The 25,196-nt window shown below is 42.5% G+C and overlaps 1 protein-coding gene across 4 annotated transcripts in view; it reads left to right on the top strand.

Moving 5' to 3' along the window:
- Positions 1-12,063, top strand: part of LOC125726683 (copine-5-like) — a 92,481-nt gene extending 80,418 nt beyond the window's left edge. For all 4 annotated transcript variants that reach the window (XM_049003059.1, XM_049003058.1, XM_049003057.1 and 1 more), the window contains 3 exons: positions 1,099-1,156; positions 3,530-3,603; positions 4,993-12,063. In XM_049003059.1, the coding sequence (XP_048859016.1) occupies positions 1,099-1,156; positions 3,530-3,603; positions 4,993-5,181 (321 nt within the window). In that variant the 3' untranslated portion in view covers positions 5,182-12,063. The remainder of the gene's footprint in view (positions 1-1,098; positions 1,157-3,529; positions 3,604-4,992) is intronic.
- The last annotated feature ends 13,133 nt before the right edge of the window (positions 12,064-25,196 follow it).

Raw genomic sequence — 25,196 nt, 5'->3', positions numbered from 1 at the left:
CTTTGGGTGAGGATACTGTAAAGCGCTTTGAGACAATGTAATGTTGTGATAATGCGCTATATAAAAATAAATTTGTTGTTGTTGTTGTTGTAATGAGCAAGCACTGCAGTTTATGATACTGTGACCCAGCATTGAGGGAGAGGGTACTGTGTGGGTACTGTGTGTATAATGCAATATTCAATGTATCTATGACGCACTACAAATAACTTTGTAATGCATTATACTGACCATTGTAATGCAGTATGAAGGTATTTATGATGCATTATAACTGAGAGCTTCATAATGCATAATAAACAAGGCTATTATGTGTTATGCCTTTTTTTGTAAATATTTATAGCTGTGTTTATAATACTTTACGAATACATTACGATGAATTATAATGCAGTTATATGACTGCTTTAAGTAAAGTGTTACTGAGCAAATTCTTTAGTGGGAGAGCAAAGTTCATCAACAGCCAAATATAATTAGCAATTTTTACTCCAAAGGATTAGGCTTGGGTCAGAAGACAGGTACAAAGGATTCAAAGTCCACACCAATGATTAAAAAGACAATTATAATACCAATATAATGCCAATATAATACAAAAATCAGAACACCAGAACAGGCAACCACAGCAACAGGGACAATTCCTCACAAAGGTTTTTCTTGAAAGACCTGCTTATATTACCCAGATCTAATGGGGCAATAGGTGTCCAATACTGATATGAAGCAGGATGTGGCCTGGCTGAGCATGGCTACTGGCAGTATCAACTGGCTGTGGATGTTACCTTACGTCAATTTCAACAGATACAGTCTACTAACATATCTCAAGGCAGGATTATTTATGTTAGACATTGCATCATGTATGAATAAAGGCATGATGGCTGCACTGTAATTCATACCATCAGCCATGCAATAGGCAGCCATAGGTTACAAGAGGGCGGTTTGCAAGGCTTTTTATGTGGCCCAGCAGAGTTGGCAGATTGCCATTATCTCTAATCGCTTAACATTTCTCCAAGATAAAAAAAAAGATCTTTGTAAAGCTTAAATGAGGCCCATTAGTTTCCAAAACCTAGAAGCTGTTTGTATGGTTATATGTTGCTGTTCTGTTCTTTCCAGGCTGCTAAACTTCCAATGTCTATCATCATTGTTGGAGTAGGACAGGCAGAGTTCGATGGTAAGATATCAGCTTTTAAATCATATTACTACCTCTTATTTATGTCTCTCTCTCTCACACACACACACGCACACGCAGTCCATGTATTCATATCTTTGTGGGGACTCTCCATTCATGTCTATGGGGATTACCCTAATCCCAGCAATGACAACCTTAATCGCTACTCAGCCTTAACCTTAACTATAAGAAACCAAATAAGATACAAGATTTTTGGCATTTTTAGTTTTTTGATTGCAGTCACAGATTGTCATAAAATTGAGAATATTTGATCCTCAAAATGTAATATATATGACCCCCCCCCCCCCTCAACCAAACACACACACACACACCTTTGTGGAACCTAGTGCTGAAGACCTCAAATTCATCATCAAAAGACCTGTTTCTAGCATTCATGTCTGTTAACAGTTATGTATTATTACATATAAAACAGACCCGATTTCTATGACAGGGTAATAGAATCATGCTTGACCCAAGGCCTATCCTACTTATTTTGTTGATGCTGTGTGTTATTCCCAGGATACAGTAACAATTAGCAACAGCATGTGACTGTTCGTTTCCTGTTAGCTAGGAAAGATGTTCCGAGAACTTTACCTAAGATTACATGAAGGTCTTCTCCACGCTGTCGGAGGATATTATTTCCACATGTAACATTTCAATGAAGATTCTGTCAAAGTCAGCATGATTACATTACCTGAACATTCTTTTAAAGTAATCAATCTTCAAAATATTATTTTATGATAAAATTATTTTATAAAAGTATTCTATGTGAGAACATAGTATCTAGCTTTGGACCCATGACTGTAGGGCTGTAAAGCAACAGTTTCCCGCTGGTCTATCATGCCTTGTGTTTATTTTTATGCTGTTAATCTTAGCTGTAGTAGTGGGATAACATTCTGAGAACATCAGGAAATTTTGAACTTTTTCATACCTTAACAGTAACAATCTATAAATGTTCCAAGAATTTTTTAGCAGGGTTAACTGATTCTTCCTGAAATGGGCCACACATTACATTCAGACATCATCACACAGACTTTCTTGTGAACAAACATGCCATGTCATTATTTAAGCATCTGCTATAATCTGAAGGGGCAGAGAGAGCAGGTTGTTGATCTTATAAAGCAGCCAATGTGACTGGCTGTTAATTTGAGGGTCCTGTAGTTGTCATCATCCCCAAAGTGTGTGATTAATAACCAGATGTCGACCTGCTGGACTTGCTCCATGTGCCCTGAAGTGAGTATAACCACTAACAGCTGCTGCAGAGATTCTCTGCCATTTTACACCTCAAGGGGCATGAAGGGGAATGTACTGGTTTTATAAGCAGAAGCTTTAAATCCCATCCTGTGGTGAGTCTGATAATATTGTACAGCCGCTTTTCACTTAACAACCAAGGTCCTTTGTTGTCACTAAATCGTTAAGTGAATTGGTCTGTAAGCCAGGAGTCTCCCCTTACTGAGCGTCACAGTGTGGCATGGTGCAGATGAAGAAACAGGAGTGACAATCCACTGAACTGTGTTTATTGAACACAACTAAAAGACACTGGGGAAAAAAACCAAGACAAAGGGCCACAAGAGGTCAGAATCTAAACAGGGGAAACACAAATAACAGAACCATAAAGAACCTGTAAGCAACACAGGGAACAGAACTAGATAAACAGGCAGAATAGCAACACATGGTAACACAAGCAAGATGACTGATCCAAGAACAGAGCAGGAGCAGATACTTAGAAACACACAAAGCTAACAAGACACAAAGCAGGTGAGAACAATGTCCAAATAACCAATCAATAAAAGCACAGGACAATGAGCAGCAGGTGGGGATGATTAAAAGCTTAATAGAGAAACTAGGAGACATAAACAAGACACTAGTAATACAATGCAAAGCTAGTAAATGTGGAACGAAAAGGTACAAAACAAATACACTAGAATGGGAAACCGATCACAGAGAAGCAAATAGAAAATAATAAATACTGGTGAAACAGAAAAACCAATAAATCCAAAATAAAAGAACCCATGACCAGAGAGTAATAGTCTGAGTCACACACTCCACCCACTAAACTAGGGACTAGTACGACGACAGAGGAGGGAAGAGGATGGCCAGCAGTACCTAGTGGCCAAACGAGGAAGAGGCTTGATGCTGAGACACTGCGCTGCTGCTTCCATGACCAAAGTTCTCATACAGCATACAACACTAATTGGTCGGAGGGCTGGTCATACGTGTAAGTCTGTGCGGCCATTAAGCAGGTAGGTCATTAAGTGAGGAGAGCCTGAAGTCAAAGGTGCGGCACTGAAATACTGTGACACACCTGGCTAAAAATATCTCAGTGGAGACACCTGTTTTTGCTCAGTGTGTGTAACACATCGCACTTTGTTACAGCTATGGTGGAACTGGACGGTGATGACATCAGGATTTCTTCTCGAGGGAAACTCGCTGAGCGAGACATTGTCCAGGTAGGCTTCTTTCTCTGTCTTCCAACAGCGTACCTTTGCCAGCACCTAACCCTGAATGGGACTTTGGTCCTGGGACACCAAAAGTCAGTCCTCTGACCCTAACCGTAATCTGAGCCTTTGCTACTGGGACACCAAAAAGGCAGTCAGCTGCACTGTTCAGTCACCCGCATTTACATTTACAGCATTTAGCAGACGCCCATAGCCAGAGAGACTTGCGTAAGTGATTACAAGTCTCATCAGTGAATACATTATGATGTTGGTTCAATAGAAAAAAACTCTGTTGGCATGTAATACTTTTTTTAATAAGAGTATAATCTTGGAAGTGTTAGTCGAAGTACAGTGGAACCTTGGAATGCCTCTTAACTCGACCGACGACAAAACAAAACAGATCTCCTAAAATTTGTGTGTTGTAAAATACTAAAATCTTCAAAAAATTCTCACTTGTACATCACAAAATCTGGGACATTATCAATAATTTTTGTACTACATGAATAACACATTTATTCACATTAATTGCCTCCCTGTGGAAGCCCCAGAGGGCACATAGCACTCACAGTCAACTGATGGGATGGCGCAAAAGCGAAGAATTCCGGTGTGTGTTTTTGCATGTTTATTTACCCTAAATTACCTTTGTACATTGCTGTGTTCACGCTGAGGACTTTGCAGTAGGTGACCGGTCTGAAGCTCTGTTCCTGGTGGACTAATGGAGTGAGATCAGTAATTTCTGCTAGTGTCTGCTAGGGGTGATGGCTTTTTCAGGTGGAATGAGGCAAGACACTTATGCTGATACCCTTCAGGTAAGAAGAATCTAGACAGAATCTGAGGGAAAAGAAAGAACAGGACTGATCCATTCAAACCCTAACACACTCCCTCCGTTTATGCCCCCCTCCCCACACACACACACACAAGGGTGTATTGTTCTTCAGGTTACTTATTAAAAAAAAAAAAACTGCTGAAACATCCATGGAGTTTGTAAATGACAACCTTGATTATTGGCAGGTAATTCCAAATTCAGATTTTGTATTATTGTATTTTGCCACGTACTTCATTGCCTCTAATAATAACAATAATGATAATTTATTGATCCCATGTGGGGAAATTTCTTTTCGCCAAGCCTTTTCTTCTCTCCATAACACACATAGGTGAGAGCAAGCAGGAAAGTGAAGGGCAGAGCCCCTGCAACAGAGCCCAGGGAGCTGGGGGTTAAGAGCCTTGCCAAAGGGCCCACGGACATGTGTCTCTTTTGCTGAAGCTGGGCTCAAACCAGCAACCTTCATATCACAGGCACAGAGGCTTAGTCAGCTGAGCCACAAGCTGCCCCCCTAAGGGTGTTTATTGTCACTGTTACTGCTAGCTGTTAGACTGACACCCAGTGTCACTTTCCTGCAGTTTGTGCCATTTCGGGACTACATGGACCGGACTGGGAACCATGTGCTTAGCATGGCTCGTCTAGCCAAAGATGTGCTTGCTGAGATTCCGGAGCAGTTCATCTCCTACATGAAGTCCCGAGCCATCAAGCCCAACACAAATGTGCCCAGGCACACACCCAGCGGACACACCCTGCATACGCAGATCTGAGTTGGACGCTTGAGAGCAGGACGATGGTAAGCTTGAGGGGCAAGTTGGTGTTAGTCAACCTTAAGACTTTAAGGCATCCAAGGAGTGGAGAACGTCTGGTGGAATTTACAGACATTTAAGCTACCCTTTGGGTCAATTGCCATTGGCTTTCTGAGTATTAAGACAAGAAGAGTCTTCTTTGCTCATGAATGTGACTTTCTTGGGTAAAAGAATGCAGTGGAAAGGGGGTTGAGAGCAAGGCTGTTTGACAATTCATAGTTTTGGCTCCTAGGTAGTGATGTTTTGGAACTTTTCTTGGTTTGGGGAAGGCAATCTACATGACTGAATTGGGTGTGCTCACTGGGGTGGTAGATAGTAAATTAATTAAATCTTTTGAACTTGAAATGTTCACGTACGTGATTTCTAGAGTGGCTTGCAATCTCTTGAACTCTCCCATAAAATGATCAGTTTAGCTTAAATCACAAATGATTAAAGGCCCCTGGAGTTTAACTTGGCCACTCTAGAACATTTGTCGTTTTGTTTTTTAACCATGTTTGTACTGCTTTGGCCTGGTACTTAAGGGCATTAGGTCATTGTCCTTCTGAAAGATTTACTTTTTCCCAAACTTTGCAGACTGAAGCTGGTTTTCTTGTAATATCTCCCTGTATATTGCTCCCTTCATTTTGAAAAGATGCTCCATTCCTGCAAATGAAAAGCATCCCAGTACCATGACACTACCACCACCATACTTCCCAGTAGATATGGTGTTAATTCATATGCGTACGACGTTTGTGACATACATAGTGTTTTGAATTTTAGCCAAACATCTCTATCTTGCTCCCGTCAGACCACAAAACCTTGTCTCATATGGCTCACCCATACCTTTGGGCAGACAAGCTTTCATATATCTCTTCTTGAGTCTTGTCTTTTCTCTGGCCTCTCACACATACAGGCCAGTAGTTTGTACTGTTGAGGTATGCAGTATGGTCTCGGCATGATGGACTGGTGCACCTTCACTCCACACTCAGCCAGTAAACTCTGTAGCTCCTTCAGACTGACTGTTGGCTACATTTTGGCTTCCCTCACCAATCTCCTTTTTGTATGGCTGCTCAGTTCTGAAGAACAGCCTATTCTAAACAGGTTTGGTATGACTTCCATAACTTTCTCAGTATTGATCCAACCGTGCCTACTTGGACGTCCAACCTCTTGGGTATTTTTTGTACCCAAGATAAATTGATGGCATTCAATTACTTTATCTCTAACTTTCTTATAACTTCTATTAAGTCTTCATTTTTGTCTTTCAAATGATAGTGAAACTGGGGGGGGGGCAACATTTCATATTTTTTTTAGATTTGACATTGAAAACTTACTCTGAAAGACTATGAGTTTGAACCAAAAATACTGACAGGAAGACTACATATGTGTATATTTAGTATTTCAGGCAAATCTCATATCTGACCATTTTAAGGGCAGGTTCAATATTTTTGCAAGCCAATATGAATCTCTTTATTGTATTGGAATTATATATAATCCCCAGTAAGAGTCTTCATTTGTTTTTCATATGGTTAGTTTCATATCACATTCAGGCATGGATTGGACCACCAACATTGAGATGTTCTCTAATGTAGTCATCCTGAAACAGAACAGACCCCATAATAAGAGTCAAGTGTTGAAAATAACTATTACCGATTTAGCTACTTTGCCCCTGAGAGCAGTCATGATAGAAAAAGAAGCACAAATATAATTATTATATTATATATATTATTATTTATTATTATTCACATCATCACAGTCTAAGCCAAACAAACAAGCAGCAACCACCACACGAGGAATACCAGTGGTGATTATTTTGTTATTAAATGCCCTCGTGACCCAGCATTGACCGCATAAGTTTCTCCATGCTTGCTTTTGGCCCAATAATAGCATCATCAACAAGCCAGCAGGACTCAGACAGAAGGCCTCAGTATACAGTATGATTTTCCTGAGGAGTCCTGACCATGGCAGTTACTGCTCTCTTTAAAATGGGCAACAAAGTACAGCTCAATGTGGCAACTAACTAGCTGTTTAACCCAGTTGTGGCTAAGAGCCAATTAGGAAGAAACAGACTTAATAAATTTGATTGATTAATTATGTTAAATGCGAGTTTGCTCACATCCACTTGGGAGTAGGGTGGGGGGGGGCGCAGTTGTGTGAAGTTATGGTTAAAAGAAATGTTGGCATTGCATGGACACTAAAGAGTTAAATATCTACCTCTCTAAATGGATTGCGTGTAACTCACCTTGCAGAAAATAAGATCATCCAGTAACAAAGGGCCAGCAAATGCTGACCTGGGATACAAACTTTAGGGCCATTTTATGTAACAGGGTTATTATCAGAGATGTTTACTGAAATGGAAGATAAAAGACAGTGTGGTAGCAGCTAAGCTGAGATGGGAGGAGACGGGAGGGGTTTTAGGGTTGTGGGTCTGTTATCAACAGGCAGATGAGGTCACCACCAGATCAGTATTAAGCTCTTTGACAGAGTCTGGCCTGAGAAGCAGATGGATCGAATACTCAGCAAGGCGGACCTCACTCTTCCATTTCGCCCCTTAATTGAATTCTATCAAGCATGAATTTAATCAAGCGTGAATTGCAGTGAGTGTGATTTTCATCAAGCGTAAATCTCCCCAAGCATGGGTTTCTTTTTTCCCCAAAAAATGTCATAGTGGATTTCCACGAGGCAGCTGATGGCTCTGAAACCTGTAACTAACCTGTCATGCGTGTAACAATCATCTCTGCTTAGCACCCCAGCTTCTCCCCATAACTGCCCTGCACCATCGCACTGCACCATCACACTGCACCATCACATGGAGCCCTCACTGACAGAGAATCTCACTGCACTCACCTCTGAAGCTGGATCACTGCTGAGTTCTTCTCAGCTAGGCTTAGCTCTCCTGGTTCTTGCTATTGTTTTTTTAATTTTCATAATCTCTTTCATCCAGCCTAACCCAGATAAAATATCAGCAGCATTATCTTTACACCACATCTGTTCTGTAAAATATCCTTGATGTTTTACCGAACAAATTAAAATGATCTTGCAGTTATTTTCTCTTCATTTAGCAGCAGGATCTAGCACCATTGATAAATTTTCTTTAACTATATTCCATCCATCAGTTATGCTGTATGACAGCCTGATGACCTCAGTAAAATGAGCTCTTACTAAAGTGTATATTTAATCGGTTAGCTAAAGGATTTGGCGAATGGCTTTTTGCTATAAGTAGAAGTGTACAAAAGTGCAAAGTGAAATGCAACCACATTGTAAGTACAATTGTTTACAAAATTGACCCAGGACAGCAGTATAGTAATATAACATAACATATGCAAATGCACTTTCAAGCTAAACCAATGAAGCTTAAACATAAACATATAAATAAAATTATTTCAAACACAAAAAATATTAAGTAAAAAAAGATGTTAAAAACTTGTTGTCTGAAAATCTCTATTTGAATCAAACTCTAAAAAGTCCATTGTAATCCGAGATACAAAAATTGGATTTCAGGACTCAGGGATTCAGTTATATCTGCAAGGACCACCATTCACCAAGAAGTGTGTAGGAGACTGGACAGAGCGCCTATTGCCTAAATGGGTTGACCCTTGCTGTGGAAGGTTTTGAGCTCTCATGTCAGCTGCCTCAGTCGGGTCAGAAGTTGATCTCCTTAAATCCAACCATATAATGTTCTAAATTCCAAGCTGCATGAAGTTTCTGTTTAGCTCTAAGGTGAAGTGATTATTCATTGTTGACATACCACAGCACACAGTGTACACCAGTGAAACGTGTCCTCTGCATTTAACCCATATGTCACATCGTTGCATAGCAGGTTGCATCTAATTCAGTATCCGGGGAGCAGTGCTTGGGGACGATACCTTGCTCAGGGTACCTCAGTGGTACCTTGCTGGTCAGGGATTCGAGCCAGAAATCTTTCGATTACAAGTGCGCTTCCCTAACCATTACGCAACACTCTTTCAGAAATGTGTATCATATCCATATTCCCTCATTCTGGGATATTGTTCATAGCATAAAAGTTTTTTTAAAAAGTGCACCAGCTCTTATTGCTGTGACTATTAGCATTTTAGGCGATAGTTTTCTTGCTGTGGTGGTTGTTGGTTTTGGTACTTTTCTGGTGCTATTCCTGATATGTGACATCTGTGTGAGACTATTAAGCAATCCAGAGAGCATGAATCTGGAATCCTAATCAGTCTTTAACCTTAAAGCAAAGAACGTTCATTGCTTGTTTTTTTTCTTTTATTACCCGTGAACCTCTTAGTTAACAGCAATGCTAGCTGTAACCTCTGGCCCACAGGACACATGGTGCTGGCCCAGCTCACCTTTTAGAAGAACAAACATGATATTTCTGCAAGAATCCCTCAAAAATTGGCTTATAACTGTGTCCAATAATCATCAGTTTAATTCAAAGCAATTTACTATTTATGCAGCACTGTTTTACGATTGCCATTCCATCCAGGGTGTCCCATCCCACGCACCCTGCACCATAGGCTCCAGGTCTGCCACAACCCTAATCTGGATAAGCAGTATGCAAGATGAACAGATCATTTACTTGAAGATTTCTGATTAGGCATGGCCCATAGTCCAAGAATAGGGTTCCTAACCAGCTAATGAGAATCTGAGCTCCTCTTATCATTTGCTGCTACTAGGGCACTTTTCCACCTCGCCAGGTACTGTACTTTTGGTACTTCAAAAAAAAAAAAAAAAAAAAACACCAAAAGTACATGTGCATGTTATGCACATGCAGTTCTTACATCACAAGGACTGGGACAATAAGATGGGGGAAATCTTTACTTTGTCACAGGAAACAAAACTTAGCAAACATGGCAATTTTAATGGTTATTCTTTTTCAAGATTGTCTACTATATGTTTAACAAATCAGTTTTAAGTTGACCTCTGCTGCTTTTGCATGAGTGCTGCATGCATTCTCCAAGATAATCACTCCTAGACTGGTTTGGCACTTTAGGTACTGGAACCTTTGGTACTGGTACTCAACCAGAAGTCAATGGAAAAGGGAAAGTACCGAAAGTTATATCCCACAAGTATGATACCTGGTGCAGTGGAAAAGCACCCTTGGAGACCCCCACGTCTTGGTTGCTATGCCTTCCTACATAACTGATGTAACAGTCTAGCAGGAAAAAGAGATGCGATGGTGTGGCTTTTTCTACTCTTATGTCCAAAATAGCCTCACCAGCTTTCAGCAGATGTTACTGCAGTTCTGTGTAATGTGCAAATGAAGGGATCAAAGATGCCATGGATTTCTCTTGTAGCCTTGGAGCACAATTTCATTCAGGTGGGTTATGTAACCCACATGGTCAATTTTTATTACAGTAATGAACAAATATTTCTTGGGGTCAGTAAAGGAAAGCACACATGTGTTCATAATTACAAGATAGTGATATGTGAATTAAGTAACTCCTTATATATTTTTAATGTTTAGTATTTTCTGGTTTCTCCTAGTTTAGACCCAGGACAAAGGTTATATATTGTAAACTAGTAGCTGTATGTATCTTCTGTTCTGTTGTCGCTATCAATACTAAGGAAACAGTTTGTTTTGTTAAGTAAAAACTGAAGTTGTATACTTGGTACAATTGGTGTCTTATAAAAAGAAAAAAACATTGCCTCTCATGGGACATGACAGACCCTGTCTTGTGGCAAATGTTTACATGGCAGTCTGCACCTGCTGAGACATACGCAGCCTTGAATACCCCAAGCACCCAACACGTGTAGCATACGTGTTTCCATGTGGCAGTCTGCACCTGCTGAGACATACGCAGCCTTGAACACCCCAAGCACCCAACACGTGTAGCATACGTGTTTCCATGTGGCAGTCTGCACCTGCTGAGACATACGCAGCGTTGAACACCCCAAGCGCCCAACACGTGTAGCGTACATGTTTCCATGTGGCAGTCTGCACCTGCTGAGACATACGCAGCCTTGAACACCCCAAGCACCCAACACGTGTAGCATACGTGTTTCCATGTGGCAGTCTGCACCTGCTGAGACATACGCAGTGTTGAACACCCCAAGCGCCCAACACGTGTAGCGTACGTGTTTCCATGTGGTAGTCTGCACCTGCTGAGACATACGCAGTGTTGAACACCCCAAGCGCCCAACACGTGTAGCGTACGTGTTTTCATGTGGCAGTCTGCACCTGCTGAGACATACGCAGCCTTGAACACCCCAAGCACCCAACACGTGTAGCATACGTGTTTCCATGTGGCAGTCTGCACCTGCTGAGACATACGCAGTGTTGAACACCCCAAGCACCCAACACATGTAGCGTACGTGTTTCCATGTGGCAGTCTGCACCTGCTGAGACATACGCAGTGTTGAACACCCCAAGCACCCAACACGTGTAGCATACGTGTTTCCATGTGGCAGTCTGCACCTGCTGAGACATACGCAGCGTTGAACACCCCAAGCGCCCAACACGTGTAGCGTACGTGTTTTCATGTGGCAGTCTGCACCTGCTGAGACATATGCAGTGTTGAACACCCCAAACACCCAACACGTGTAGCATACGTGTTCCCATGTGGACAGTATGTATGTCAGTGTTAGCTGGCTGATAGCCCTTAACACTCACCAATCACCTCTTTTGTTTCTGACAAGATCTTTCTAATAGACAGTTGCCATTGCCAAGCATGCGGCTTGTACAGGCACCAGTGTTTTACCCGTTTTTTTCTCACCATGTACTCCCAGTTCTTCACCCTACATCTTATGGTATCCTATTTGCATGATTCATTCATTCGTCAGATCAGACATTGTAAATAGTTATTGTTTTACAGTGCAATGTGAAATTCTTTGTATTGGATTGCCTTAAATGAAAATTAATAAAAGACTCCTTTTGCAAAAGTTAAAGAGGTGGTTTTTCTGAAAGAAATTCTCTGTATTTATGGCATTAAACATGGAAATCCTTTCTCTGTGAACTTTTCCAAGCTCCAAGCTTCTAACTAATATCTACTCTACTAAATAATAGATTGTAACACTTCAGCTGTACAGAATCATGGCACACTTCATATATCCCTGTCACATTACAGATAAATAAGGAATGAAGAATGGTGTGTGTGTGTGTGTGTGTGTGTGTTTGTTTGAGAGAGAGAGAGAGAGAGAGAAGGTAAGAAAAGGTCGTGGATGAAATTGACCCCAAATGGTACCCATGCCAAATTCAGAAAGTTCTGTCAGATTGTTTGTGACCTGGATAAACCCACATTCCACTGGTGTTCACTAAAGTATGTAGCAAAAGGCTAAAAATGATTCAGACGTTCCTCGTACACATATGTTTCCTATAAGACCCACTAAAACCAGTCTAAGGTTGTCTCTGTTTTAAAGAGAGTGAATGAGAAGTTGTGTTGGTTATAGCTCAGTTAAAAATGTTTTATAAAACTTAATTCCCTGTTAACTACATTGCCCTCTTCTTTGGGTTTTTATAGAAAGTTAAAAATACAACTGGTGCCATGGGTTGTATTACACCTAGTGTGGCAGGCAAGGGGGCACAGTGGACAAGGGAGCAGGCAAATCCCTTTTTGGGGGTGAGGTTTATTTAGGTAATGGGGAGAACTATACAAACATGCATTCTGGAGGGGGGACTCTTCTCTCAAACAGGCACAAGTCCAGGTCCAGATCCTTCAGTGAGCTTGTACAGCTGGCAGGGACTGCATAGACAGCTGGCAGGGTCTGCATGCAGTGCTGGCAAAGACTGCATACACAACTGGCAGGGACTGCATAGGCAGCTCGTAGAGATTGCATACTCAGCTGGCAGGGACTGCATGCACAGCTTGTAGAGACTGCAAAGACAGCTGGCAGGGTCTGCATAAAGAGCTGACAAAGACTGCATGCACAGCTGGCAAGGACTGCATACACAGCTCGTACAGACTGCGTACAGATTTGGCAGGGACTGTGATACACAGCTCCTTGAGACTGCATAGATGGCTGGGAGGGACTGCATAGACAGCTGGCAGGGACTGCATACACAGCTCATACAGACTGCATACAGAGCTAGCAGGGACTGCGTACACAGCTCGTAGAGACTGCATAGACAGCTGGCAAGGTCTGCATAAAGAGCTGACAAAGACTGCATGCACAGCTGGCAGGAACTGTGATACACAGCTCGTAGAGACTACATAGACAGCTGGCAGGGACTGCATACACAGCTGGCAGGGACTGTAAGCACAGATGGCACTGACTGCAAGCACAGATGGCATTGACTGCATGCACATCCGGCAGAGGCTGCGTCAACAGCTGGCACTCACTGCATTCATAGCTGGCAGAGACTGCATGCACCTGGGTTGCCATTCCCTTTCTCCCTTACCCTCTTCCCAGCATGGGCTTCAAGTCTTTGCTGAGGAATACAGATATGTCTCCTGATTGGGGCAACTGTTGTTTGGATGACTAACTGCAAGAAAGCCACTCTTACCACCAGCTTGCATGATGCTGATTACCCCCTGCTGGTCTGTGAGGCTGATCACCTGCTGCTGGTGCGTGACGGATTGTCAGTGGTCTGTCGCATCACCCCTTGTTTAAGTATTACTCATGGGAGTAAACACTCCAGTTCATTCGGAGAGCACAGCAACTCCTTTAAAGTATCTGTAACTAAGTTCAGATACTTAGTATCTTAGTATAACTACAGATATAATAATATATATATATATATATATATATATATATATATATATATATACATACATATATATATATTTGGTTCGCATAAGAACTATTGACAAATTCCTTAATTTTTCCCAGAAACGTTTCTTAAAGGGTATGTCCTTGGAACTTCTGCTAAATAGGCAGTTAAGTAAATCAATACTTGTTTCCCCAGTTAGTTCAGAAAGCTGTCTGTGGGATGGAAAGGATTAAACAGAATAAGACAAAGATTGATGGCCTTTGGGGGCTTCGTGGGGATGCCTGGTCTTCATCGTCGCAGGGCAGGCCTCCCGCTGGCCCCCACACCCAGGATGTGGTTCTGTCAGTGCACTGGGGCAGGTAACACCTGGGCAATGTACCTAACTTCAGCTTTCGGACCAGGGTGAGAACTTTACAAGGTACAGCAGAGCAGATCACCAGTCCATTGTAAAAACAGCAAGGCTCAAGGCCTGAAGAGACCCACTCCTTCTTTCTGAGATCCTGTCTTAATGAACCTTCATCAATTAGCCAGAATGCTCTGCTCTGGCTCTGCCCCCTCCTGATTCCTTTTTTACCATTTTTTTTTTACTTGGAGAAGCTTGCCTTTCTTCCCATTTTCCCCGATATCTGCCTCCTGCTTCACGCTTAGTTTACCCCCTGTGCTAATTTTCTTAATTGCTATTTAAGTTGTGCTGGTGTAGTTGTAGCACTATCACCTCCAGCATTGAAGATTTATACCTTGCTTCATGTTCTCCTATACTACAATGGCACCCTATTATCCCCTGCCTGTAATTGCCTTTTGCCCTCTTTACCAAAGGTTTGCCCCCCCCCATGGAGGATATACAGATTGAGGTGTCAAAATCCTCGGTCAGCAGTATGATGTACTATGACTGTCTGAAGTGACTAAAATGGGCCCACCTGGTCACCATAAGCATCCACCACCAAAATGTATCAACCAGTATCTTCAACAGTTTTACACCTCTAGAGTCCAGTAATGACTTTCCAGAAAAATCTTAAACTACACTGAAATTTAAAAATAAATGTCTTTCAGGAGTAATAAAAGAACCACAGCTACAAAATAATGTTGAACAGCCTGTCAAGTAAAGCGTAATTGAGTTATTAGAGATAAGCGCCTCCATAATGTGTGACATCACATTTTCAGTGGCAGTGGTAAAGACCTGAAGCCTTCCATGTCCAAACTTGCTGTTTCCCCTTGCTCTCTGTGGCTTTGTCTTTCTTCCTTATTGCTTGACCGTGTTGGCAAAGTGAGCAGTGCAGTCAGTGTGACGTTTGCTTTACGGCACGGCAGCAGCGAGAATTTCCCTAGTGAGCTGTGGGACTTACTAGCAAAGCATCTCATTAAAGCCAGAAAACTGCACTTGTGAGAGAGAGAGGACGCAGCAGAAGCTTCCGGCTGGGGGCTCACAGGTAAATCGGCTAACTACAATCATTTTTGCAGTTATAGCCAAAACTCTTTAAGAAACAATAAAGAGAGTGAAAACAGAAGGTCATTAGAGATATAACTCAGGGTTGTGGGTAATAACAAGCGAATGCAGATACACCAGGAATGACTGCGTGGGGGCCACTCATGAACTTCCACTGTAAAAGTAGGTTTTCAAAGACAATACAATACAGGCCATGACAAGACATACCGTGCCAGTTTGATAATCTTGCAAGTTCATTGTTAGAATATTTTTGCTATTGATGGGAGTAAGAATCAGTGCAAAAGGAATTACACTCCATGTGTAACAAATTGTTATTCCAAGAGGCAAAGGTGACTAAAGATTCAATTCATCACAACTCTTTTAGGACGAGTCTTTCAAAAGGGTCTGTGCAAGGCTTTAAGGTTTAGCCTTAAACTCTTAATTTCAGCCAACAGCATGAAACATTCAGTGACCTGTAGCCCCTCAGCAAACTTTCTTCTCTGCCCAGGTATCTTACATGATGACTTACATGCCCAGTCAGGGCGCTTTGAGAAAGCAGTGAACTCAGCCAGGTGGGGAAGGAGAGACAGAGCCTGCAAGGCAGTGAAAGTCCCTCCAGAGTCATGGATGTAAGTGAAAGTAATGACTGTTATTAGAGTGGCCTCTAGATATAAATGTTCAAAAACAGCATATCTATTGAAAACTGTGAAAATGCAGTCTTGGCAGATGGAGGAGAGCAGTGCCTGTTCAGCTCTTGGCCGCTGGTGAGTGCTCTTCACAGAAATAGGGTTATTATCAGCAGGCAGCCACACTGCTTATTAGCTAAGTCTGTGCCAGTTTATTGTTACTGCACATTACTGCATTTATGATAGTTTTGTTTTCATAAAGTTTTTTCATGAATAGTTCAGCACTCAAAATGTAATAACTACTGTCTCAGCTGCCCTCTTTATTGTCTTCACTTGTATTACTGCTCAGCTCACCAGCACAAGACTCCAGGAACCAAATCATCTACATGTTACTGAAAGTCAAGAATAAAGGACTCACAAAGTAAAACTTCATGGCTTTAAAATGTAACTACTTAAAATAAGGACACATAGCATAATTAGCTGTCATTAGTAGGAACCTCATACATATAAGGTCACTGGGGCATGCCATTATATTATTTTAATACACTGCGTTTCGCTATAACATAAACCAGGAAATTCTGAGATGCACGTGTTAAAAATGGATTCCCTAAAACTTCCCTGAAATGAGGAGACCAGATATAGACATGATTTATTTAAAAGACAAAAGTTCATATTACTTCATTCAGTTTGCTGTGAAGAAAATGATGCAAATATTGGTATTTACAGTAGAAGCAGCAGCTACAGTGGCCATTTAGGCTGAGCTATCATCCATCGCTGACTGCAACTACTTATCCAGTGTTGATTCCCCTAAATGCATGTCGCCAGGTGTGTTTTTATTATAGACGTTCTAAAGTCCATTTGTGAAAGAAATGCTTCTTTTATAAAAGAAATTATTTCATTAGATAGAAAACAGTCATTAATTGTAAATACATATAGATGCAATAATTAGCATTTTTTGGCTCTAACTGGGATAGTATTGTGTTGGAAAATTGGGTTTATATTCAAACATCTGTGTGTGTGTTGGTGAATTGTACAAAGGCAGACCGTGTGTGTTTGTGATGGGCTATAAGCCAACATAATTGTTCAGCTGATGAAGACCCAAGGAGGTTCTGAACCCTCATTAAACCCTTTTATTACACCCTTATTAAACCCTGCCACTAAACCCTGGCATCGCATTACACTCTAGCATTAAAGCCAGGCATTAAACTCTTATTATGCCAAGCAATAAAACCCTGATCAAACCATCATTAAACCCCGACATAACACTCATTATGCTGTAGAATGGATAGACCCTTATTAAACCATAAATCCATGCTCAAGTCATACTATCAACAAGGCATCAGAACAGAACTGGAGTTACAGAAGTTGTTGAACAGGGTGCTGATAAATGCTTAAGTCTGTGATGGTTGTTGTAGTCACTCTCCAAGGCTCTAGTATGACATTAAGGAGGGTGTCTGAGCAACTGGATGAAGATATAATCCCTGTCCAAGAGACTTTTAACCAATGACCATCTGGGTAGCCAAGTGTCAGTTTTTGTTGTGTCCCTGCAGGTGTTCCGCTTACAGAGTAAAAGGGCTTTTCCTGGGAGCTCCAGCATCAAACTGACAACTAACACTGACCATGCACTCACCTCATAGTGAGTAGTGTCACCGTGCCACAACTGCTCAGTCATGCACTGTTCTAGGCAATGGCCCAACATTCCAGGCTTGAAGAAACCTTGGGGAGCCAGGAAATGTGTGCATACGTCAGATTAGATGGATAGATAGATGGATGGATGGATATTTATAAAGGTTAATAAATTTAGTTTTATAAAGATCACGTTGGCTGTAAAGGGTTCTGCATCTTCAGAGAGATTAGATGCCTTACTTAAAAGTCTTTGTGCTGAATACCAGTCAAGGTCCTTGACCGAAATGCATTCAGCCCCTGTTTTAAAAAAGGGTGCAAGTTTAACCACCATGTAGGGAAGCCCTGTGTCATAGAGAGGTGGGAATCCTCACAGCAGGGCTGCCAACTTTGGTCAGCTTGCTGGAGTGAGATTTTCAATTCAAGACGTCTGCACACACTTGCACACGCATTTACATGTATGTAACCGTTGTATAACCTTGTAAATAGTCTGTAGAGTTTGCAAACTACCCCAATGCTTTTGATGTAGCTAATTTTGCATTTATAATGGGATAATACGGATTGCTGTAAGATTTCTTGCGCGAGTGTGAGAGTCTGAAAGCATTAGGCCAGGGGTCACCAACATGGTGCCTCCAAGGACCACATCAGCCGCCCGTGGACCTCTTCTAAAAATAGCACAACTCACCAGTGAGCAGCGTCTAAAATTTAGTTTTATCCTGTTGCTATTCTTCTTTAATCACATTTATATAATTTAATTGCATTTATATAAATTTGAAAATGACAATATGTTAAAAAAAAGGCAAATTTGTTATTTAAGAACAGATTATGAAACTGATTGCCCTTCATATAGCTCAGTACCCATGAAGTAGCTCTCATTTTCAAAAAGGTTGGTGACGCCAGCATTAGGGTCATGTCAGATGCATGACAGTTGGCAACTCTGCCTCACAGTCATGCTGTGTGTGAGTATAGATATACAAACCTCCACCTCCTAGTAGTGAACCTGTTTTGATGTTTAGGACTGGAACCGACAAAGCCCCGGTGGGTAAGGTTAGGGTTACGAGGGACCTGTTCATGAATCGCTGTCATTACAGCCAGCAGCGATTCTCAGCTCTGAGACCCTAACCCTCAACTTTCACTTCTTCACAACAGGCGTTCTTTTAGTTTTAGGCCATAGTCTGACATATTTTTAAATCAAAATCTTTTGATGGATATTTTGGGTTTCACAGTACCATGCCATGGCACACTGTATAGCCTGACAGCATTACACCTCGAGGGTTGTGGGTTCACTTCCTGTACCTGGCATGTGCCTATTTATGTGAGAATGTTCCCTGTCATGGACTGGCACTTCATCAAGGTTTTTTAACTTCATTAAGCTGAGCGCCTCCAGGGTTTGTAGAAAATGAGTGCTTAAGATAAGATAAGATGAACTTTACTGATCACAGGGGGAACTTCCTATACATACAGCAGCAAGGTATGTAAAGTGCAGACAAACTAAACATCCTAAAAAAAGAATATTAAGGAAATAAAGTAAACATTAATGCGTGGCAAGCCGGAGTGCATTTAAAAATGTGTGATGTACACCTTGGAATGCAATAACCCACTTATACTGTACCAGAGACCACATATTTGGCTTACACAGGGCTAGCACATGACCACAGAAGATGTCAAGCAAGCCCCCTTCCCATAATGCACTTGGGCAGACTCTATCATTAGCCCTGAGGAAGCAATGGCAGAAAACGACTGGAGGTAGGAGGAAATTTCATGCCTGTAATTCCTACTAGGGCAGTGAGGTTGAGGAGAAAGGGGGTTCCTGCAAGGGGGTGGGCTATACCTCAGATGGAAGAGAAAGACGATTCCTACTAGGGCAGTGGGCTATACCTCAGGTTGAGGCTGCAAGGGGGGTGGGCTATACCTCAGATGGAAGAGAAAGACGATTCCTACTAGGGCAGTGGGCTATACCTCAGGTTGAGGCTGCAAGGGGGGTGGGCTATACCTCACATGGAAGAGAAAGACGATTCCTACTAGGGCAGTGGGCTATACCTCAGGTTGAGGAGAAAGGGGGTTCCTGCAAGGGGAGTGGGCTATACCTCAGATGGAAGAGAAAGACGATTCCTACTAGGGCAGTGGGCTATACCTCAGGTTGAGGCTGCAAGGGGGGTGGGCTATACCTCAGATGGAAGAGAAAGACGATTCCTACTAGGGCAGTGGGCTATACCTCAGGTTGAGGAGAAAGGGGGTTCCTGCAAGGGGGGTGGGCTATACCTCAGATGGAAGAGAAAGACGATTCCTACTAGGGCAGTGGGCTATACCTCAGGTTGAGGCTGCAAGGGGGGTGGGCTATACCTCAGATGGAAGAGAAAGACGATTCCTACTAGGGCAGTGGGCTATACCTCAGGTTGAGGCTGCAAGGGGGGTGGGCTATACCTCACATGGAAGAGAAAGACGATTCCTACTAGGGCAGTGGGCTATACCTCAGGTTGAGGAGAAAGGGGGTTCCTGCAAGGGGAGTGGGCTATACCTCAGATGGAAGAGAAAGGGGCTTCCTACTGGGGCAGTGGGCTATACCTCAGGTTGAGGAGAAAGGGGGTTCCTGCAAGGGGGGGTGGGCTATACCTCAGATGGAAGAGAAAGGGGCTTCCTACTGGGGCAGTGGGCTATACCTCAGGTTGAGGAGAAAGGGGGCTCCTGCAAGGGGGGTGGGCTATACCTCAGATGGAAGAGAAAGACGATTCCTACTAGGGCAGTGGGCTATACCTCAGATGGAGAAGAAAGGGGCTTCCTACTGGGGCAGTGGGCTATACCTCAGGTTGAGGAGAAAGGGGGTTCCTGCAAGGGGGGTGAGCTATACCTCAGATGAAAGAGAAAGACGATTCCTACTAGGGCAGTGGGCTATACCTCAGATGGAGAAGAAAGGGGCTTCCTACTGGGGCAGTGGGCTATACCTCAGGTTGAGGAGAAAGGGGGTTCCTGCAAGGGGGGTGAGCTATACCTCAGATGGAAGAGAAAGACGATTCCTACTGGGGCAGTGGGCTATACCTCAGGTTGAGGCTGCAAGGGGGGTGGGCTATACCTCAGGTGCTATTTCTTTTAATCAGACTCTGCAGGAGGTGCTTCTCCAAAAAGAATATCACTCCCATAGGAAAAGCCAGCTGCTGCTCAGTCAGGTTAAATGCCCTTAGAGCCTTTAGTGGGATATTAACCCTGAATGACTAAAGTAACATCCATTCGTACACTTGATCCAGCAGATTGCCAATGAGACCCAAGCCTCTCCCAGGAATCATAGAATGAGTCTTGGCATCAGCCCGCAGTGTAAATAGGTAAAATGTTGTATGATGTACACAGAGACCACAGACTGCATATAAAATGTAAGATAAGTGGTAATGCAAATCGAATTTGTGACTTGGGGAGGAGTGGATTTAACTTGAAGATAATAACCCTTGGAAGAGACAAAACAGCAGCACAATCAGTGCCTGGGCGATAGCCAGGTGATGAATAAGATGTAGGGCTGTCTTCTGTGGGAGGAACAAAGGCAAAGATTTTGGCTGGTGAAGTTATAACTGTGCCAAGATGGATTAAATGGGACCTTTTTTATTGCTGCATACCCTGACATCCTCTGTGTGCATGTGCACACTCGCTCAGAATTCTCCCCTTGGCGGTCTGCTGGGCCCTCCAATCCCTTCACCATTCATAATAAATCAGTAAATTCCTCTATGATGCAATAGGGTGCCACAGACATGGTTGCCATTAACACCAAGTACTGGAGTGGTCACTAGACATGTGTGCTTCTACACAGATATCTACAGTCCTCTGTATAGTTACACAATTTACTAGTCCTGCACAGACACACAGTGCTGATTTCACACATATTTAACAAATTATCCATTGATTGCTGAGGAAAAAAGTTCTTTTCAAAGTGCTCATTTGGAAAAAGAATGTTTTGGTGATGTGGTGAGATAATTAAGGTTTTAACTTGAGTAAGAATACATAATATTTAATTTCAATTATGCATCAGATCTGAAATAAGGTGCTTTCTGTAATCGTTTCAAGTTTGATTTAAGCCATTTCTTTTTTCTTTTTTAAAAATCCTGTCCTGAAAACTCAACAATTCCTTAAAACACCTAATGCAGATTTCCTAACCAGTGTTAAATAAGTGCTCACGTCAGTTTAGCATAAGAATGCAATCATTACATACTGTTCACTGTATTCAAACATATATTGACCTCATTTTTTGCGCATTTTATTTCAGCTTTATAATAACGCTTAAATTCATTTTTCCCCTGATTAGTCCACACTCAGTACCCTGTAATGACAAAGCGAAAACAGGATTTCGGAAAACTTTGTCAGCTTATTAAAATGAATAACAAAAACAGCACATTGACATACGTATTCAGACCCTTTACCCAGCAGTTACGTTGCTCCTTTGGCAATGATTATAACCTCAGGTCTTCTTGGATATAGAGCAACAAGTTTTGCATGTCAGGGTGGATGCGGTCTGTGGCTGGACAGTTATTTTCAGGTCTTTCCAGAGCTGTTCATTTGTGTTCAAGTCTGGATTTGATTGGGACACTCAAGGATATTCACAATATTGTCCCTAAGCTACTCCTGCACTGTCCATGCTTTGTGCTTAGGGTCATTGTCCTGTTGGAAGGTGAACCTTCAGCTCTGTCTGAGGTCCAGAGCACTCTGGAGCAGGTTTTTACTCAGTAGCTCACTACTGAAACCCCCCCACAGCATGATGCTGTCACCATCGTGTTTCACCACTAGGATGCTACTTCACAGGTGATGAGCGGTGCCTGATTTCCGCCAGTAATGACGCTTAAAATTCAGGCCAAATAATTTGTTTCATCAGACCAGAGGATATAATTTCTCACAGTCTAAGAGTGCTTTGTGTGTCTTGTTTAAACTCCAAGTGGACTTTCATGTGTGCTTCGCTCGCTAAGGAGAAGCTCCCATTTGACCAATAAAACCCCAATCTATCCCCAGTTTGGCTGGGCAGTCAGCAGTAGGAAGGGTCTTGTTTGTTGCAAACTACTCGCTTTGCCAGATCTGTGCCTCATACAATCCTGTCACTGAGCTCTGCAGACAATTCCTTTAACTTTATGGCTTGGTTTCTGCTCTCAAATGCATTGTCAACTGAGACCTTATACAGACAGGTGTGCTCCTTTCCAAATTATGTCCACCATGTTTAAGTTTTTAAGTCCACCTGGGGTTAAGAATCCTCTTAAAGGATTCTTAAACAGAAATCTCAAATGATCAATGGAAATGGGATGCACTTCAGCTAAATTTCAAGCCTCATAACAAAGGGTCTGTATACTTATGTCAATACGATGTTTAAGTGTTTTAATAAATTTGCCAAAATTTCATGAATCCAGTTTTCACTTTGTCATTATGGGGTGTTGAATGTAAATAAGTGAGGGAAAAATAAACTGAAATTTTCTTAGTACAGGGCTGCAGCATAAAATATGATAAAGTCAGGGGATTTGCATTCTTTCTGAATGTACTGTAAGCCAGTGTTTTGCAAACCCTTCAAATGTGCACACCGGTATGGGAGCAGCCCTTTTTGCTATGGAAGACTACTGCCATCTTGTGGTGTATGGAGGATGCACCATCAAAGAATTTAACACCACATGAGGCAATGGTTCTCAAACTGTTTGCCCAATAACTGGGAGTGGTGGTCAGATCATTTTCGGAGAATACTTAAAAAAAAAAAAAAAAAAAAAAAAAAAAAAAGTTTTACATTATCTTTTGTCACTGTCATGTACCACGTTTTATCGTTTTTATAATTGAATACCCCCCAATGGCCCAATTTATCATGATATACAATTTATTCATATCAAAAAGGGGGCACATAGCCAGTGTTTGGGGGAGTCTCCAGACAAGAAGTCTGCAAACCACTTATGTAAGGAATATATTTATGTAATATTTCCATCTTTGAAATAGCATGTTCACCATAAAATAAGTGCATGAAGCATATCATCTAAAAGCTACAAACATGTTTGAGAATTCTCAAATCAGGTCAGGTCAGGGAGCATGCACTGGTGCAGCGCGTTGCCACACCCACCACAAGATGAAGCACCTTGGGATCCTGGCTGACAACCCTCCAGGCAGACATGCGGTCCAATCCCATCCTCCTGAAATGGCTATTATTTGCAAATGCCAGATGTTACATGGATGTGCCATTGGCCTGGTTCAGCTGTCTGGGTCCACAGCAATGAGGATCCTGCGAGCCGGATCATCCATCCATCCATCCATTTTCCAAACCGCTTATCCTACTGGGTCGTGGGGGGTCCGGAGCCTATCCCAGAAGCAATGGGCACAAGGCAGGGAACAACCCAGGATGGGGGGCACATGGCCGTAGTGCCGTAACTGACGCTTCCTCACAACGCAGGTAATGTGCCTCATTCGGGACTCCCAGAGCAACCACTCGTTTGACACAAAGTCAAACCAGCGGTACCCAAGAATTCTCAGAAGAGATATAGTACCAAAGGAGTCCAGTCTTTGTTTCGGGTCACTGCATAACGTCCATGTCTCACAGCCATAACAAAACAGGGAGCACCAGGACTCCAAAGACTTGGACCTCCATCCTCTTACAAAGATATCAGGAGCACCACCCACCCCTTTCCAGCGACCTCATGACCTCCCATGTTCTCCCAGTCCATCTGCAGACTTCATAGGAAGAGTCACCAGAGACATGAATGTTGCCGCTGAGGTAAGTGAACCTCTGGACCAGGTTAACATTCTCTCCGCAGACAGACACACTGCTGATGCCTGTGCCCAAATTTACATTTTCATATTTTTATTGTACATTTTTTTAAATATTATTTATGAATGGTACATTTTCATTAGCATTTCTCAAGACACCCAAAGCACTTTACAGAACCAGTTAAACCATCACCACTGTGTAGTACTCACCTGGATGGTGTGACAGCAGTCATTCTGCATCGGTATACTCACTATATAGTAGCTAAGCTGGTGAAGGGGTAGGAGAGAATTCACCAGTTAGATATAGGCGACTGGCTACTACAGCAGACCCCACCATGTCTTGTGGGTATCTTCCCACTATGCAGACATGCAGTTAGAATAACTGACATCTCAAAATTGCCCATAGTATGTGTCCCGTAAATAAACAAGCTTGTTGCAGGTGTGTGCAAACTGCTGAAGCCATATTTGAGCATCACAGCTACCAGCACAGCATCAGAAAGAGCACTGAGCGGTGCGGGAAATGTGGCTGCGTGTCAGTCTGTACCCCACCTGTACCACGAAGAGAGACTAGTTTCAGCACAGTTCCAGCTTATTGTGATTCTCCACTGTAGAATGGTCGGCTTGGTGAAAGTAGTGTTGGGTTTGGAGAGTGACTGATGTAAAACCAAAAATACCTTAATTTACTGTTCACATGCTGTATGTCATAATTTATCCATTCATCCATTTTCTGTGACAACTTATCCTATTTAGGGTCATAGGGGTCCAGAGCCTATGGGCGCAAGGCAGGGAACAACCCATTGCAGGGCACTCACACACAGCATCCACTCACACACAGCATCCACTCACACACAGCATCCACTCACACACAGCATCCACTCACACGCCATCCACTCACACACAGCATCCACTCACACACAGCATCCACTCACACGCCATCCACTCACACACAGCATCCACTCACACACGCCATTCACTCACACACAGCATCCACTCACAC

The sequence above is a fragment of the Brienomyrus brachyistius genome, unplaced genomic scaffold (genome assembly GCF_023856365.1).
Source record: "Brienomyrus brachyistius isolate T26 unplaced genomic scaffold, BBRACH_0.4 scaffold74, whole genome shotgun sequence".
Taxonomy (NCBI): Eukaryota; Metazoa; Chordata; class Actinopteri; order Osteoglossiformes; family Mormyridae; genus Brienomyrus; species Brienomyrus brachyistius.
Note: the sequence above shows the minus strand (reverse complement) of the source record. Positions and strands in the feature narration are given on the sequence as shown.